This window comes from Argopecten irradians, chromosome 13 (genome assembly GCF_041381155.1).
Source record: "Argopecten irradians isolate NY chromosome 13, Ai_NY, whole genome shotgun sequence".
In the NCBI taxonomy this organism is placed as follows: domain Eukaryota; kingdom Metazoa; phylum Mollusca; class Bivalvia; order Pectinida; family Pectinidae; genus Argopecten; species Argopecten irradians.
This window is the reverse complement of record NC_091146.1, coordinates 29,049,865-29,066,293: the sequence shown is the minus strand read 5'-3', so window position 1 is coordinate 29,066,293 and position 16,429 is coordinate 29,049,865. Positions and strand designations below refer to the sequence as shown.

Below are 16,429 nucleotides of genomic sequence, written 5' to 3'. Positions count from 1 at the left end.
TCCAAGTGTTGTAACATTTTGTAATACACATCCACTTACACAATGAATTCAAAGTGTTGTAATATATATAATATTCTATCATACACATCCACATATACATGGATTCAAAGTGTTATAATATTTGTAATATTGCATCATACACATCCATATATACAATGGATTCCAAGTGTTGTAACATTTTATAATACACATCTCCTTACACAATGAATTCCAAGATTTGTAATATCTTATCATACACATACATATAAACAAAGAATTCCAAGTGTTGTAACATTTTATATTACACACCTACTTATATACAATGAATTCCAAATGTTGTAATATTTTATCATACACATCCACATACATTTTGTATACAATGAATTCAAAGGGATGTAAACACATTGTATCTTATCATACACATCAACATATACGATAGCTTCCAAGTGTTGTAATAATTTTTATCAATCACATCCGCAAAATTGTACCATACACATACCCATACACATACCCATATCGTCGATGTAAATAAAGATTATCATTATTACAAAACTGTTATAAGCGTTAATCCCTATTTTACAAAGTGTATTTGATTGAATACCTATAAAATGTTATCGACATATTCCCGATTTTTCTATTTTTATAATTATCAGCGATATGAGATGAAATATTATGTAACAGGCAACTTTACTGTCGTTCTTTCTAAACAAAAAGATACTTGGTGATTTTTTTCTGGTTTTACGATGTGAAGCCCTAAAGTACTGTTTAAACAATATCGAAAGAAACGAATATTTATAATAAGTATGTAACAAAGGTTCATAATGATTGTAAGATGTAGTCGACCGCTGCTGAGAAATTGTCTGCTGTGTATGTAGGCTTTGGTTCTATCTTATTCTCGTCGCCTTCTCTGTACTTCCCTGTTAACAAAAGACAAACGCATTCTGTAATGATAATTAAGTAATGCAAAACAACACCATAGTATAATCTTTATTATTGTTACCAACTTTTATTCGCGTGCGATTTATTTTCGTGAATTTTGCGAGGCAGTGAATTCGCGAAAGTTTATCTCCGCGAATTAATATCTACAACATTTATAGTTAAAGAAATTTCTATTCAATTTTTTTATTCGAAGAAGTTATATTTTAAAATAAGCTTTACGATCTTGTTTTGAAAAAAAAGTCGGGAAATTTAGCAGCAGCCGACGAAGGCTGGCTTATAACATTATCACAACCGATGATAATTTCTGTAAATCATGGAATATTGACATAGCTTAGTAAAGTAATGAATATCATGTAGTGTTTACATTGTTACTGTTCTTACTGTCAAAATTCCTTATTCATTAAGTAAGCTCTCTTATCAGTAAAAACGTTGATGGGAAATACCATTTCAAAACATTAGTTTGGTAATTTTATGTTTGCATTTTTTATTCAATTATTCAATACAATTTTTCGTTTCAAATACAAAGTGTTTTCGATAATTATTAACAGTTAATCTTGTCAACTTGTATTTATAATCTCATTCAGTTAGAATGGTGCCCATTTTTAACATCAATTGTTCTTACCCTTCTTCTCCCTAACTACTCCCTTGAGGACGCCTCTTTTTGTTCTACAGAGTTACCTCCTGGCCGAGACACATCATAATCTATAAAACTGGCAGTTTCTGGTCGGAAATATGTTATCTATTTTACAGAGAGACCATCGCATCGTTCTATTATCATCCACGATGTATTTATATTCAATCTTGCATCCCAATATTTTCGGCAATTCAATATTCAGAAATACACATTAAGACACACACCTGTTTTTACAAGGACACCGCACATGCCCGCCGTCATGGCACCCAGAACATCATCTCGTGCATCCTGTGATGATAATCGTTTTATTTTAGTTTCCTCAAGAGTTATGGTCATTTAAGGAACAAACGAGTAACAGTGAAAACATCATTTAAATCAAAAAACAAAATGTGAATGGACACCAAACAGACAGTTGTGCAGAAAAGAAATATGATTTCTCAAATACAGATAAAATATGTAAATGGACGACTGACAGTTTGGAAGATAATTGAAATAAAATCGTCTTAAATTGTATTTTGAGATTTGAATAAATCTTATCTTCACTTACATCCCCTATCATGACACATTCTTCTGGCCGACATTCAAACTCTTCAATGGCTGACAGGAAAAACGACTTCTCAGGTTTTCCAACTACTTTGGCCTTGGTGTCAGTAGCATATTCCAGCGCAGTTACAAATGGACCTGGATATTACAGCAGGAATAATAAGGGGTGAGGAACAGACTGTAAAGCTACCGGTAGGGTTGTATGTGTGGTCACGATACTCGAATCTAACCTGACATGGAACTTTGTATTTTTTAACAATGGAACAAGAAGATGAAATTGCAAGTACTGTAACAGCTCTTTTGGGGAGATATTTTTAACACTCAAGACCAGTTTCAAATAAGGTGAAATATACCTTTCATGGATATATATAGTATATTATTTATTGCAATTTTCTCAGTAAAATATTAAGTTTTATGGTGAAAAAATGTGTTATTGGTGTTTATTAAGTTTTTATATTTGCACTCAATACTGACCAATCAGAAAACAGCGTTAACAGTGAAAATTTCGTTTTGGTGGCAATACTTTTTTAAATATCAATCCAAAAACATAATATTACGTGCATCTGCACTTGTTGGACTATAACTGCGTTGAATTTCAATTCTAATTGTTGTATAAATATTAATGTGAGCACCGGTGTGTGTGGAACTAAACTACTAAGCAGGAATTCAAGATTGAAATAAATGTATAAGTATCAGGACAGAAATGCAATAACCAGAAAATTCGTTGATTATATTTCATCTCGAGTGCTTCATCAAGAAACAAGGATTACCATCTACAGTATAAACGTAAGGTTATTTTGATATTGGCAGTTTTAAATAATTGAATATAATTAATAATATAATTGTTTTAATGGAAATAGTTATCACATTTATCTGATCAGTATATAAAGTTGACCACAAGGATTATTTTGAAGGGAATATTTATAAATCAGTCAATATTCATATATGGGATTCAAAAACTGATATTTTTCAGCAAATCACGCGGATCAGCTAGTAAAAATACATTAAAAGTAAAAAAAAAAAACAAATGTATGTGTTACACTGATTCGGGGCTACACAAAAATTAATGTATTTTTGCATTGGTAAATGTAAACCAATCTGCTATGTATATGTGTGCTATTTAAATTCACCCGAACGTATTGCGTTGAACTGCTATACATATAAAGTGAGTTTTCTCTATAAAACTATATGTGTGGATCAAACTTGGCATAAAATAGGACTCTAGTGTTAATATACTAAATAGTTAATAGCAAATCGATCTAATTTGGAACTATATTCGTGTCAAAAGGACTGTTTCAGAAGAACAACAATTAAAGCTGTTACATTTTAGGCGAGGTTATATATTTTGAAAATGGTTTGAATTCCACATTGTCACGTTTCTCCTTGCAAATGACTTAGTAGAATAGCGGTACATATTTTTTGAAGTTTTGAAAATGTACATGTACCTCTATACAAAAGTATGACAAAGATGCGAAATATTCTACAGCCACCATTTGCGTTTAGAAGCAAATGAAAGACAATTTTGGTTTGATAAAATCATTTACATTGTACGGTCAAAGCCAGCCATTAGTTTACTTCTGCTTAACTGCTTCATGTGCGAAAAAGGTATCCCATGATGTTCATAAAACTATCAATAATGTGTGAATAAGATATATAAACAATGGATTGTTTATATAGAATCACCTACCAGGACCCAAGGCAAGGCCGTCTTTCCGCTTGTAATACCTTGCCTTGTGAATAGCTATTAGGGTGGCGCCATCTAAAATGAGTCTGTGGGTTAATAAATAACAGTGTTCAAACAAAACTCGAATAAATAATTTTCATTTTCTTCTATCGTCTACAGCATGAGATGGGGACAATAATTCTGGAAAACATCATCTGGATAAATAAACTAAGAGAGTCAAACAATGTTTGTTTCTTACATCGTCACCAGCAGGCACCCTCGACACTCACGTACTGAAGTCAGCTCAAGAGAAAAATATCTCAAACAATCACAGGCCTGCAAAGATTTCCTTTAAGCCTACACACAGAGAAGAGAGAGAGAGAGAGAGGAGAGAGAGAGAGCGCGCGCGATGCCACACAGCCAACCACAGTGTGCCGTTAAACGGCTGTTTTGATGTACACCAAAGGACTAAAATACCTGAATATTCTGTCTTGTTGCCTCCAGTTTTACTCTGAGATAGTCCAGGGGTGGATATAAAGTCAGTCATAGTATTAACCCCAGGAGTATCGAGGATGCCAGCAGTTGACTTATAATCTTAACCCGGAGAGTTACTTTGGTCACAGTGAGCTAAAGAGGGTTTACTTATTTCCAAACACCACTGAGCACTCATCATGCACATAGGTGTCACTAGTTTCATTTTATAACACAAAAACATGTTCTTATATTATGTATCTAAACAAAATGTATATACATTCAAAAAAGGTGTATTTCAGACCAATTTGATCCATGATATGGAAGTGAATGGTTATATGAAGAATCCTCAAACAAACTCAATTTCAACTTGGATCCAAGTTTCTATCCCTTCAATACTCTTTTCATTTTGTATACAAGGCGTGATTAATATGTATTATTGAGTTATTGGACATAGCACAAAACATTTGGATAGTAATCGTGTGGTAATGGACACCAATAGTTATAAAAACAGTTTTGCATATCTACATATGATTCCTGTGACAAAGTGACAAATGAATGTTTGTGTTTGCATCAATACAGTCAATAATTTCAGATAAAAAAAACATGGATAAACTATATTAGTTATGTCAAGAAGTATTCCAAGTTCATATCAGACATGAAGGTTTCAAAAATTCAAACGTTACAATGTGGGTCATCATCTTTAAGTTTCGCGGTCCCTGAATTCTACCCCATGGTGACATCCAAGGGCACGATGGGTGTAATCCAAGAACATGAGTGTGTTGGTTTGAACGGATCTGAACACAAAACGTTCGAGACAAATGCTGTTGCATTAAAAAATAACACTTCTATGTCTCTCCCAATTTTTGTCCTTGACAAGATAAGAGTTTCCAATGGCCCTTTTCAAGGTTTGCCAAGGATGGTTCCTTCTTATCTTCCAATAGGCCAAATAGCATGTTTCTATATGAATACAGTGTATTATATTGTTATCGACAAGAAATTGTCTAAATCTTTAATATAAGCTTAACTTACTTGTATGCCCTTGTATAAACAGACAGATCATCCCAATAAAGAAATGTTGATTAGCTTACATCTTATCATGAAACAGATCCAATTTATGGGGCTTACAAGTTACTGACAGAATATTATAATAGGTTTGAAGATTTCAACCACATTTACCCCTATGACCTTGAATACATGTTAAGATTATTTATTTGATTAAACCTGATAACCCAGCATACTATATATAGCCAAATATCAATGAGTCTCTTTTTAGAAGAAGCTTCTTAATTTATGTATCCCTAAAGACACATTTAGACTCTCCTAAATTCAGGGCATGAACAGTTCATTATGAAATGTTGGGTTGAGTTAAAAGGAAAATTTGATGACATCCAGCCAGACTGACAGATAGGGGATAACATATATAAACATGCATTTTATAATAGTCAGATTTACACAAAAATAACCAAATAACTTTCCTTACACACATCTACTTACCTGAATGCCTTATTCATTGTTTCATAGTTGAAATTATCAGGCGCCAGACCTATAAGAACAGCATCAGGATTAGACTGGTCTAGACCTGTAGGAGAAACAGTTGGTATAGCAGGTTAAAAGGATACAAACAAAATGTAAAATACATTCCTGATATCAGGGTTGGACTGGTCTACATTTTTAGGGAAAACAGCAGATACAACAGGTAATCAAAGTTCTCAAAGTACGCAAATACAACACAGCAGATACAGAAAAATTAGAATGAAATTAAATGAATTTGATGAGTTCAGTACTGCCATCAAGTCCTGTTGATTATATGACATTTGATACACCACTCTGGTTTTGTGAACAAAAATTTCAATGATGAATATTTGACCAATCCATATAAAAACATAAAGCTGCTAGGCAGATACCCCATTCCTCAGAAAACAGATACTGTAGGTCCTGAAAAATTAAGTTTAATTGAAGGCTTTGCATATCTATATATCAGCAGTCTAATGTCTGGTGGTCGGGTGACCGACTTTGATATCAGTTATTTCAAGAATATTCAACTAATGTATATATTTTGTTTGTCATTCTTCTTAATTAAAATTCCTACATAAATTAAACAATTTAAAAATAAAGAAAGCACTTAAGTCTTAAATTCAGTAAAAATGAGTTTTTGTCCTACAGTCTTGACTCTTGTTTTGCACAGTTATGTATGTATAGTGAAACCATGCATACACGAGGGCAGCCTTATCAATAATCATTTAAAAAACATAACTATAATGTACACAGAAAGAAACTCAGATTAGTTTACTTTTAACTCTAAGATCTGTAAGCCTTAAGTAAATCCAAATTGTATTGTCATTAACAGTGTTTATGTAAGTTGGACAGAGGAGTGTGTACACATGTAGAGTAGGTGTTTGCATATTCTACACAGAGGCTGTGTGAATTCCACCAATGAGAAAGCAGGTTACCCATGACTGCATACACACAAATGTAGTAATAGGAATGCCACATTTTAATTGGTCCGCAGGAATATTGTTTGACATTCTTCTTAATTAAAAATCCCTACTTATAAAATAAACAATTTCAAAGTAAAGAAATCATTTAAGTCTTATATTCAATAAAAAAAGGAATTTTTGTCCTACACTCTTGACTCGTGTTGCACACTTATGATGTAGGTAAAACCATGCACACATGAGAGCAGCCTTATCAAATAATCATTTTAAAGAATTATTATAATGTACACAGAAAGTAGCTCTGAACTGTTTACTTTTTAACTCTGAGGTCTATAAGTCTTATATAGTAATTCCAATTTGTATTATCATTAACAGTTTATGTAAGTTGGACAGAGGAGTCACAACCAGATGTAGATTGTATGTACATGTATACACATGTAGACACAGTTAGGGAGTATGTGTGTGTATATTCTACAGAGGCTGTGTGAATTCATCCAATCATAAGGCAAGCTTCGCATGACTGCATACTGCAGTAAAGGGAATGCAACATTTTGATTGGTCAAAAGGAATATATCATTCAATAAATAGGGATTTTATGAATGGAAGTTTATGAATGAATGGTTTACGAGGTCACCACTAGATGTCATTGTAGGGCAAGTCTTACTCAGTCCTACACATCATGGTAAACCGGATAGCATTAATACAAACGCTAGTCGCGTTATATTAAAAAGGATACAAACAAATGTAAAATACATTGCTGACATCAGAGCTGGATAGGTCTACATCTGTATGGATAATGACTGAGGTTATAACAGGAAAATAGGGTACAAAAAAGGAAAATACATTAGCGACATCAGGGTTGGACACATCCTCTATGCTTCAAAGGTTCTGATCAAATACAATCTCTACATTCCTGGACTGTCTCATAGTAAAACTGGAGGCTACAGAACAGAACTTGGGTGTTTCTCTCTCTGTAGTCTTCAATGAATTTTTTGCAGGTCTGCGATTGGTTCAGATTCGTTCCCCTGAGCTGCCTTCAGTTATACTATGATAGTCCAGGGGTGTAGAGATCGTAAGTGACCGAAACCCCTGGAGTATCAAGGATGAATTTAACATGAATTGATAAGAAAGGATTCTGCAGCCTAAATGGACCATTTATAATATAAATGTATGTAAATCGCCATGTTCTTTAAATGCTAGAAAATCATCTGTCTGTGATCTGAAATACATGGACTTGTATGATACATTAGTGACATCAGGGTTGGACTGTTCTACATCTTCAGGGATATTGGCTCAGGTGAATATGATACCAAGAAATTTACATATAAGCTACATTACTAGATCAATGTTGTCAGGCAGGTTGTCTGCAAATAAGACCCATCTGACCACTTTTGACCTTCATTTCTTCTCTGGGTTGGGGTCTTATTTGCGGTGAAGTACAGTAACACTAGGTTTGGATGGGACTAGACCTGTCAGGAAATGGCTGAAGTTACAGCAGGTATATGGTAAAAAGAAATGTATAATACACAAAATTTTATTTGGGGCTTTGTGGTTAAAATGTCAGACATATCATAAGGCAAACACCTCTGGGTTGTGAGTTTGAGTTCCATGAGGGCAGTTGGTAGGTAGTGACCGATGGTCGGTGTTTTTCTCGTACTCCAGCTTTCCTCAACACTCTAAAACTGACATATCCGTAAATAAGTTAATAACCCTAGCTATTAATAGGATGTTAAACTTATATTTGACATACAAAATCTTAGAAAGTTTACACCAAAACAAAAAAAACAACAAAAAAAGGTAAAATAAAACTAGGAGCTGCAAAGCGTGGCATTATCCCCTGCGCACCGCAGTTGAAATAAAACCCACATACATCAAGGTCAAAGTAAAAATTATTCAAGTATAATTTTAAATATATGTGAGCACTGAGCAGGTAACAAAAAGAAACTGTAATTTGGTATTTTGGACTTGAGTTTCCATGATAACAGAAAAAAATCCAAAAATTGAAGGTCCGCAACAGCAAGGACACTTGTCTGATATGATCCTAAAGTTTCTGGTACTGCATGTGACTTTGTTTTTTCAATGTTTTGTATGCTTCGACAGTGGGCATTATAGCGTTGTGGCTAAATATTATCTTTCGAATGGGCAATTGTTTAATAACAGAAAAAAGTTTACTGTTTCACTAAAAACAATGTGTTAGGTAGTTCATGGTTTCATACATAGACTTAATTCAGATTTATTGAACTCTACTTTGCCCTTTTTTGTACAGTACCTTCAAAGTCCACGAGTGCTCGTTGATCTAACATCAGGAATGGACGTACCCCCAATTTTTCTACCAGCTGTCTGGCCGCTGTGAGTGAGGTGAAGACCTGAGATGGCTGGGCACTGAAGCCAATATTGGTCAGTCTGTCCACTAGACATTTCTTAGACTCCTTAGTGGTGTTCGTGACAAATTTAACATTAAGGCCTGCATGGACCAGCCTGAAAATTAATAAAATTTGAAAAAAAAATCAAGATTTCAGTTTGTTCAGCAGACATTGTGTTGCCTTCTTCTTGTTTGGAACAAATTTATATTAAAGTGAATAGTCGGGCAAAGGAAGGCTTAAGTCCGTTTAAATGGTGTTAATATATTCAGTATAATTTCTTATGAAATAGAAAAATAAAATATCCTGTCAAACATCGCTCTGCACTCGAAGAAATAAGTTTATAGTAAAGGAATCCTAAAACGTCCTCCCGGCTGCCTATATCCGTGTTGACATTCTCATGCAGCCTCGCTTTCAGAAATTATTTTTAGAACAGTGTAAAATTTATATGGGGCTTTCCATAATTTCAATGGTCCAAACTGGAGAAAGTAAGCACAATTTGATCGTCATTTTGATATGTAAGGACTTTTGGAAGGCCAATGAATGCAATTATACTTGTTTTCATTGCCCGACTATGCACTTTAACATCCGACTGGAACAGCCTGAAAAAAAATCCACAAACAATTGAAAAGGTAAAATAAAACTCTGAGTTGGAAATTTTAACATTATGTAGCCTTGGACTGGGTCAATCATTGGTGATAAGGTACATGTAGCTTAGTTGTAGAGCATTGGGCTAGTGTTTAAATCCCTGTCTGGCTGCTATTGTCTCCTCTCCTGTTACAATTAAAACTCCTTTTCACATCTTTGAAATGTTTATTTATTTGCATATTGCAGAGTTATCTGCCCTTGTGAGTGTAACATCATTCTTTTCAGAGAAAACAACATGTACTTCACAAACTAATGACGTCACAATGGATACCTGTCTGCAAGGGAGATAACTCTGTTACATGCAAAGATGGAATATGTATGTATGTGTGTGTGTGTGTGTGTGTGTGTGTGTGTGTGTAACCTACATGTAAATCAACATCATTCAGTCCTACCTCTCCATAATCCATTAATAATAATTAATTGTGTAGAAAAACACACATATGATTTCTGTTGAACCTGGGTCTCCAGTGTAAAAACTACGGCTGTACGAATGAAACAAAGAAGCATGCTCCATCAGCTGAGTGACAGAGACCATACAGTGTTTTATGATCGTGGGCCGTCATCGTTGAATTATCACATGATAATTACTAGGAATGCGATTGGATAACAGCCATGGTCTATTTTGCAACAGTTCCCTGTCCTTCTTCGCTACGGGAGACTATACCTGACTACGGGAACTATACTAGAGTATAGTCCCCCAGGAATGAGCACGCGACTAAATATATGACGTCATAATGAATGTATGTGACGTACTAAATCTATTATGGCCCTTTCCCTCGGGAACAGTTCTCCTATAGTGTTGTCTGGCGAGGTATATTCCTCTCGTCTTCGACTCGGGGACTACATGTATACCTCGCCAGACAACACTGTAGAAGAAAGTTCCCTCTGAAAATAGCCATAATAAAAAAATATTTAATAATACTTAATGTATGTACAAACCACACCGGCCCGCTCTTTTTACAATATTGCAATTTTTTTTCAACTGTATTTGGGGTTCTCATAACGAGTTTATCACAATGGTCTTATTTCACAATTGAGGCTTATTTTGTTCTACTGAACCTATATTTGAAACATATTTGCAGCAATACATTTTCATGATTTCTTACCGCCAGTGATACACACAAAATAATCTCACATGTAAACGGTATGTCTGTGCTAGCAGTGATCAAGTCCTGGCTAGCTAGGTGAGAGGCGAGTAACTCAACCATAACACCACTTGTTCACACAAAATTTAGTTAAATATATATACATGTACAAATGTAATGGTAGATCCATATTAATCTGTATTATTACATTACAAGTGAAATAAAGAAAAACATTGTAATACATTTTGTATTATACCTTGTGAATCCAACCACATCAGCTGGACGTTCTGTCTACAATAATATATAGCATAAATATACATGCATATATATACTATATGTAATATAGAACGAATATACGTACCCGACTGCCTACTATACCTTTCGGCCGGGTACGAATTGGTCCCTATGTGTCCTAGTGGAGCAGTGCCTCCAGAAATCAATCGGGCACAATTTTCTATACTTTTTTTGTAGGTGTCCAATTATTTTGTGCATATACAAGTATTTATATATTATTTTTGTCGAAAATAAACATAACTTCCATTCTTTATATCAACCGTACCGCTCACAAAACGTCAAATTCATACTTTGTAGACTTGCTGTATAAATTCACTGTGGAGAGGTCTTCATATGTGTATATGTAAAACAAAATGTCTCGCTGATAATCTGATATTTTATATGTTTCAGTTTTATTGCCTAGTAGGTAACCGATATAAAACAAGTATGATAAAATGCATGCAAACATTTAAAGTTATATGTGCCATATTTTTCATACTTAAGAATCAAGATGAGCTTTTGATATGTTATTTATTACCAAAAGTTACCAATATTTTGAGAATTACAGTATTTTCAATACTTACGTTTTAATTTTACGAGTACATATGAGCTGAAAATGATTTTTGGCAGTACTGCCAAAAATCATTATATGTACATCTATAATGAAGTGAAATGAGTACATACGGTCGGACCATTAAGCCAAATCGTGGTCTACAATTTCATTTAGCATTTGTATAATGTCAGTGTTTTTTTCACTTACTATTTTCAACAGCCCATGCCTTTTCAATTGGGAAAATAACTCGGAATTTGGAAGAAATTGGGGAAAAAATTCCGGGGTGTAAAAAGTTTTCAAAATCACTTGTCCCATGCAAGTAGAGCCAAATAAATCACTTGCAATTGCTCAAAATTAAATTCCTGTACTTGCCCCCCAAAAAATCTTCTTTTTTTTATCGCTGTACTGTACTTACTAGAAAATTAAAAATATTTTTTTTTAGAATTATCTAAAAAGCATTTCTAAATCTATTTCACAATATGTTTTCCTTCTATTATTAGAAGAAAAATAAAACAATTAATTTGCAACACTTTCTGCATTTTTAAAACTTTTTTTGTTTGTTTCTCTATTATCTTTTTTCTAAATTCCTGAATTCCGGAAACAGGATTCCGGCTCCATTATTAGATCCCAAGTGCTACTTCCTACCTTGAACAGAGATCGTTTTTACACAGAAAAACTACTTCATAAGTTAAGTTAAGTTAAGTTTATTTTCCAGTACAGGATTGAGGTCCTCTACACTGGACTCATAATCATACAATAAATACATACATGATACAGTATATAATGTACATGTAGCATTGCAGGTAATATTCTATAAAGTTTCGTTAGTTAAGTTTTTAAGAAATGTTCGATTTCCATGTTGATAATTTCAAGGTGTTCATGTTTATATTGTTAACACAGTTATAATGACAACTCTGCTCTATAATTATAGAGTAGGTCTTGGTTTTCCCAGAATTTGTCTAAATTATTTTTAAAACAGTTTATATTAGATGATGATATAACAGATTCTGGAAGAGAGTTCCAAATTCTGACAGTTCGCACAGTAAAATAGTTTTTCCTCAGTGTTGATGTTGAATGTTGGGGGTAAAGTTTTTTTGAGTTTCCTCTAGCACTATGTTTGGGGGCAACATCTGACCATAAGCTTATACAGTGACAGCAGTCTTTATCATATAATCCAGAAATCATTTTGAACACCTCAATCATGTCCCCACGCATACGCCGGTATGATAGACTGGGCAATTTCAGTTTTTTCAGCCTTTCCTCGTATGGCAATTTCTGTAGTCCGGGCAGGCATCTGGTGGCCCGTCGTTGAACACTTTCTATCAGGTCGATTTCCTTGTTTTTGTATGGATACCAGATTGAACTTGCGTAATCTAGCTGGGACCTGACAAGTGTTTTGTATAATGGTATAAATAACTTTGTGTCCATATAATGAAATGTTCTACGTAACATACCAAACATTGAATTGGCTTTTTTTACTTTGTTGCTGATATGGTTTTCAAAGCTTAAATCTGATGCTATAGTTACTCCAATATCTTTCTCACTTGTTGTAGTCAGCAGTTGTTTATTCATTAAGTTGTAATGGTGGTTTGTATTTGTAGACTTTCCAATATGCATATGTTTACATTTGTCCGGGTGCATTTTTAATAACCAATCTTCACTCCATTTGCTCATGGTATCCAAATCGTTTTGCTTATGCCGAAAAAATAATAATTAGACGACTAATAATGTAAGTTAACTCTGGAAACATTGTTAAATAACTTAAAAGCATTTAACTATTGTTTTAATCAGCTTGAATGCCTGTAAAACGTCTCTGAACTGGAGGTGCACCTAGCGACCTAGTTATGCTCATTTCGATTTTGTTTTCATTTTGTGAAATAAAAATTGTTTCTAATCCCAAATTATATTATTTGTTTAAGTAATGTATAATATATTTACAAATTTAAGGAATGAAAATCTGGTACAAATTATCAACACAAATGATTAATGTCATTTTTGATAAGTTTTTATTGGGAAATATGACTTCAAAATTGGGAAAATAAGGCATTTTTTGGCTAGGGGAAACAGCCGAAGTTCGGCTGTAGATTCGACCAAAAAAACCCACTGACTGTTGAGGTTGTCATGTGTAAAGTGATTTCTACAGGTATGTTTCCATATAAACATACATAAGGCATAAAAACCAACAATTTTACAGTACTTAAATTCTGTGTTGCAACTAACGTTTGTCAGACATCTGGATGCATTTGAATAATTTTCACGGATAAATTCATCAAACCTTATGGTTTTCAATAAATTAATGAAGAAAAAAATAACATGTCAAAATTTTTGTCCAGTTACGGCACATATAACTTTAAATAATGGTTTGTATAACCATTACTTTGCTCCATTAGCAGTAATAGGCACCAATTGTAGCTCTAAAGACGACAACATTTTCTGTCTAAAAGTCTTTTGAGCTACAATATTGCAGCTACATGTAATAGGGCGAGAGTAGTAAACGTGCCTGTCAGCCGGATTCGAACCTGCGGCCCTGGACTGACTGGTCCCCTGCTCTACGGACTGAGCTAAAGGGAAATTCCCCTTAGCATGTAGCCAGAAGGCGACCGTATCTTATGTACAATCACAGGAGTTTGACGTTCTGTCAATAATATATATAAAATAGGTTTTATACCATATATATAGAGAATACATGGTTAGTATCTTACAATACAAGGTTTATTTTGGTGCGAGACTTAGGAAAGCCGAGATGACGAGGCTTTGCCGAGTCATCTCGGCTTTCCGTGTCGAGCACCAAAATAAACCTTGTATTGTAAGATACTAACCGTGTATTCTGTTTATCCTGCAACCATTATGGCATTCAAACGAAAGCAAATTGACAGTTATTTACTTGGTTTCGTTCGAAGCGAGACACTTCTTTGATGCGGAGGTAAAGATTCATTCACTAAACCGAATGAGAGTGTACTCCTTTTTACTGCCGTGGGAAATAAATAAGCGCATTCACAAACAGTATCCGTAATTCTATTCAGTGTGATATATCACTGAAACAAAATGAAAATACTCAAAAAACAATAAATACCCATTAAAGAATTACTTTACAATACATACCTTTGCCATGAGCCAAGAAAAAGACGACACCGCCATTCGAGATTTTCGATATCGTAAAAATGACGTCATTCCGATGAATGTGACGTCACGTTTTAGCGGGACTGAATGACGTTTCATTCACCGGAAGGTTCAAGTTCTGGGTCAAGTTAGAAAAAGTTCCGTCAGATATGGAACAAATTCACGTGATTGTATTGACGGATAAAGCATTTCGTATTGACGGATAAAGCACAAGTTTATCCGGCAGTAGTTATCGGTCAGTATGTGGGACAGTTGCACATATATAAAAAATATTCCAATATACTATATAGTTTTTATATAGTATATAGGGGTATTTTTATATATTTTTACTATATATTATTGACAGAACGTCAAACTCCTGTGGTACAATTAAAACTTGCTACACTATATGAATACCTGTGATACAGATCTACGCATTACTTACAATTGTACATCAAGGGAATCATAGTTTCGTGTGTAAAAAAACCGTAATACTTTAAATTCTGGTGCTATGACTCGTCGTCTATCATTTATGTCACCCACCTTGTTACAGCATCTATAGAGCCGGGGATTTCATCCGTGTCGACATGCACTGTGCCGCTAAGGTCCACTAAAACAGTCTTTACTGTAGTCGTAGCCATTGTACACAAATATCTCCGGCAGTTGACTCCCCTAGTCAAATTAATAAAATGTTTAAACAACATCGAACTCTGCTACTATGTATATTATCCTCTTTGAGATTCATTACTACTTACTCACAATAACAAATAACAGATCTAGAACTCCGAATACGTGTGCAGACATCTTGAATTTGTCCAAATCTTCATCCCTCAGGCGCTTTATATTAGTCTACTTTCACTTTCGATTTTGTTCAAGAAAATTCAGATGGTTCGAATCTTGTCAGGGCCACATTATTTTTCTTTCTTTCTTTTTTTTTATCATTTTATTTCTTTTTTTTTATTTATTCATTTACTTTATCAAACAGCTATGTAAGTAACTATAAATTTACAAAGATTTTAAACATTTTCTATTTTATTTTTTCAGAAAGGATGTACATGTAACATTATCAGTTTTGCCACTTGCATTATACCTACAGAAAATAGTGATATAAAGTATTAAGTCCAGCAAGGACGTAAATGAGAAAAGTTACAAATCCTTGAGTCCAGTATTTCTTGCTTCTGAATATCTGTGCAGAGTTTTAATAAGTACGAGAGTTTCAAGATCCCAAAATGACGTGGGTCAGTGATTAGTTCCACCTTCCAAGATTATGACATCAAAAAATCATGTTAAATGACAACATCATAATTACCGGATGGCGGGACTAACACAGGGGTTTTGAGATGCCAAATTACGACAATTTATTGTCAATTAGTCCAACCATCCTGTGATTATAACGTCATCACTTCACGTGAGTTTCGTGACGTAAATTCACCCTCGTATTGCGCTGGCTGCTCTTGAAGTATATCCATTATATGTCAGAAACATAAAGGAAAATAATAGATGGTAACTTTGATGAGGTCGATGCATGGTTATATCGACCAAAGAAAAAATATTGACCGAGGACGTAGTCCGAGGTCGATATTTTTTCTGTGGTCGATATAACCATGTATTGACCGAAATCAAAATGCTATATTTGTTTTATTATTTTTCTGGATTTTTTTACATTTTGAAATGAGTGCAAATCTAAATAAGCATCGCATTGTAAATTCTGCTTTGCTATGACAGTTACAATCTTATGATTTCA

At 34.1% G+C, this 16,429-nt stretch overlaps 1 protein-coding gene across 1 annotated transcript; it reads right to left on the bottom strand.

The window, feature by feature from the left end:
* Positions 1 to 484: 484 nt before the first annotated feature.
* Positions 485 to 16,179, bottom strand: LOC138305923 (haloacid dehalogenase-like hydrolase domain-containing protein 2). The gene is made up of 7 exons (XM_069246213.1): positions 15,229 to 16,179; positions 8,937 to 9,145; positions 5,727 to 5,811; positions 3,783 to 3,865; positions 2,100 to 2,233; positions 1,777 to 1,840; positions 485 to 896 (listed from the first exon to the last, which is right to left on the bottom strand). The coding sequence occupies exons 1-7, from the start codon at positions 15,387 to 15,389 to the stop codon at positions 796 to 798; spliced, it is 837 nt and encodes a 278-aa protein (XP_069102314.1). The 5' UTR covers positions 15,390 to 16,179; the 3' UTR covers positions 485 to 795.
* Between the last annotated feature and the right edge of the window lie 250 nt (positions 16,180 to 16,429).

What these genes read in the sequence shown, in the direction of transcription:
- LOC138305923 (XM_069246213.1), bottom strand. Translation starts at nt 15,389, where the DNA reads ATGTTGTTTAAACATTTTATTAATTTGACTAGGGGAGTCAACTGCCGG. An exon ending in ACAATGAATAAGGCATTCAG is followed by an intron (nt 3,866 to 5,726) that starts GTAAGTAGATGT and finishes ATTAACCCACAG; the next exon opens with ACTCATTTTAGATGGCGCCA. An exon ending in CGGTGTCCTTGTAAAAACAG is followed by an intron (nt 897 to 1,776) that starts GTGTGTGTCTTA and finishes TTTTGTTAACAG; the next exon opens with GGAAGTACAGAGAAGGCGAC.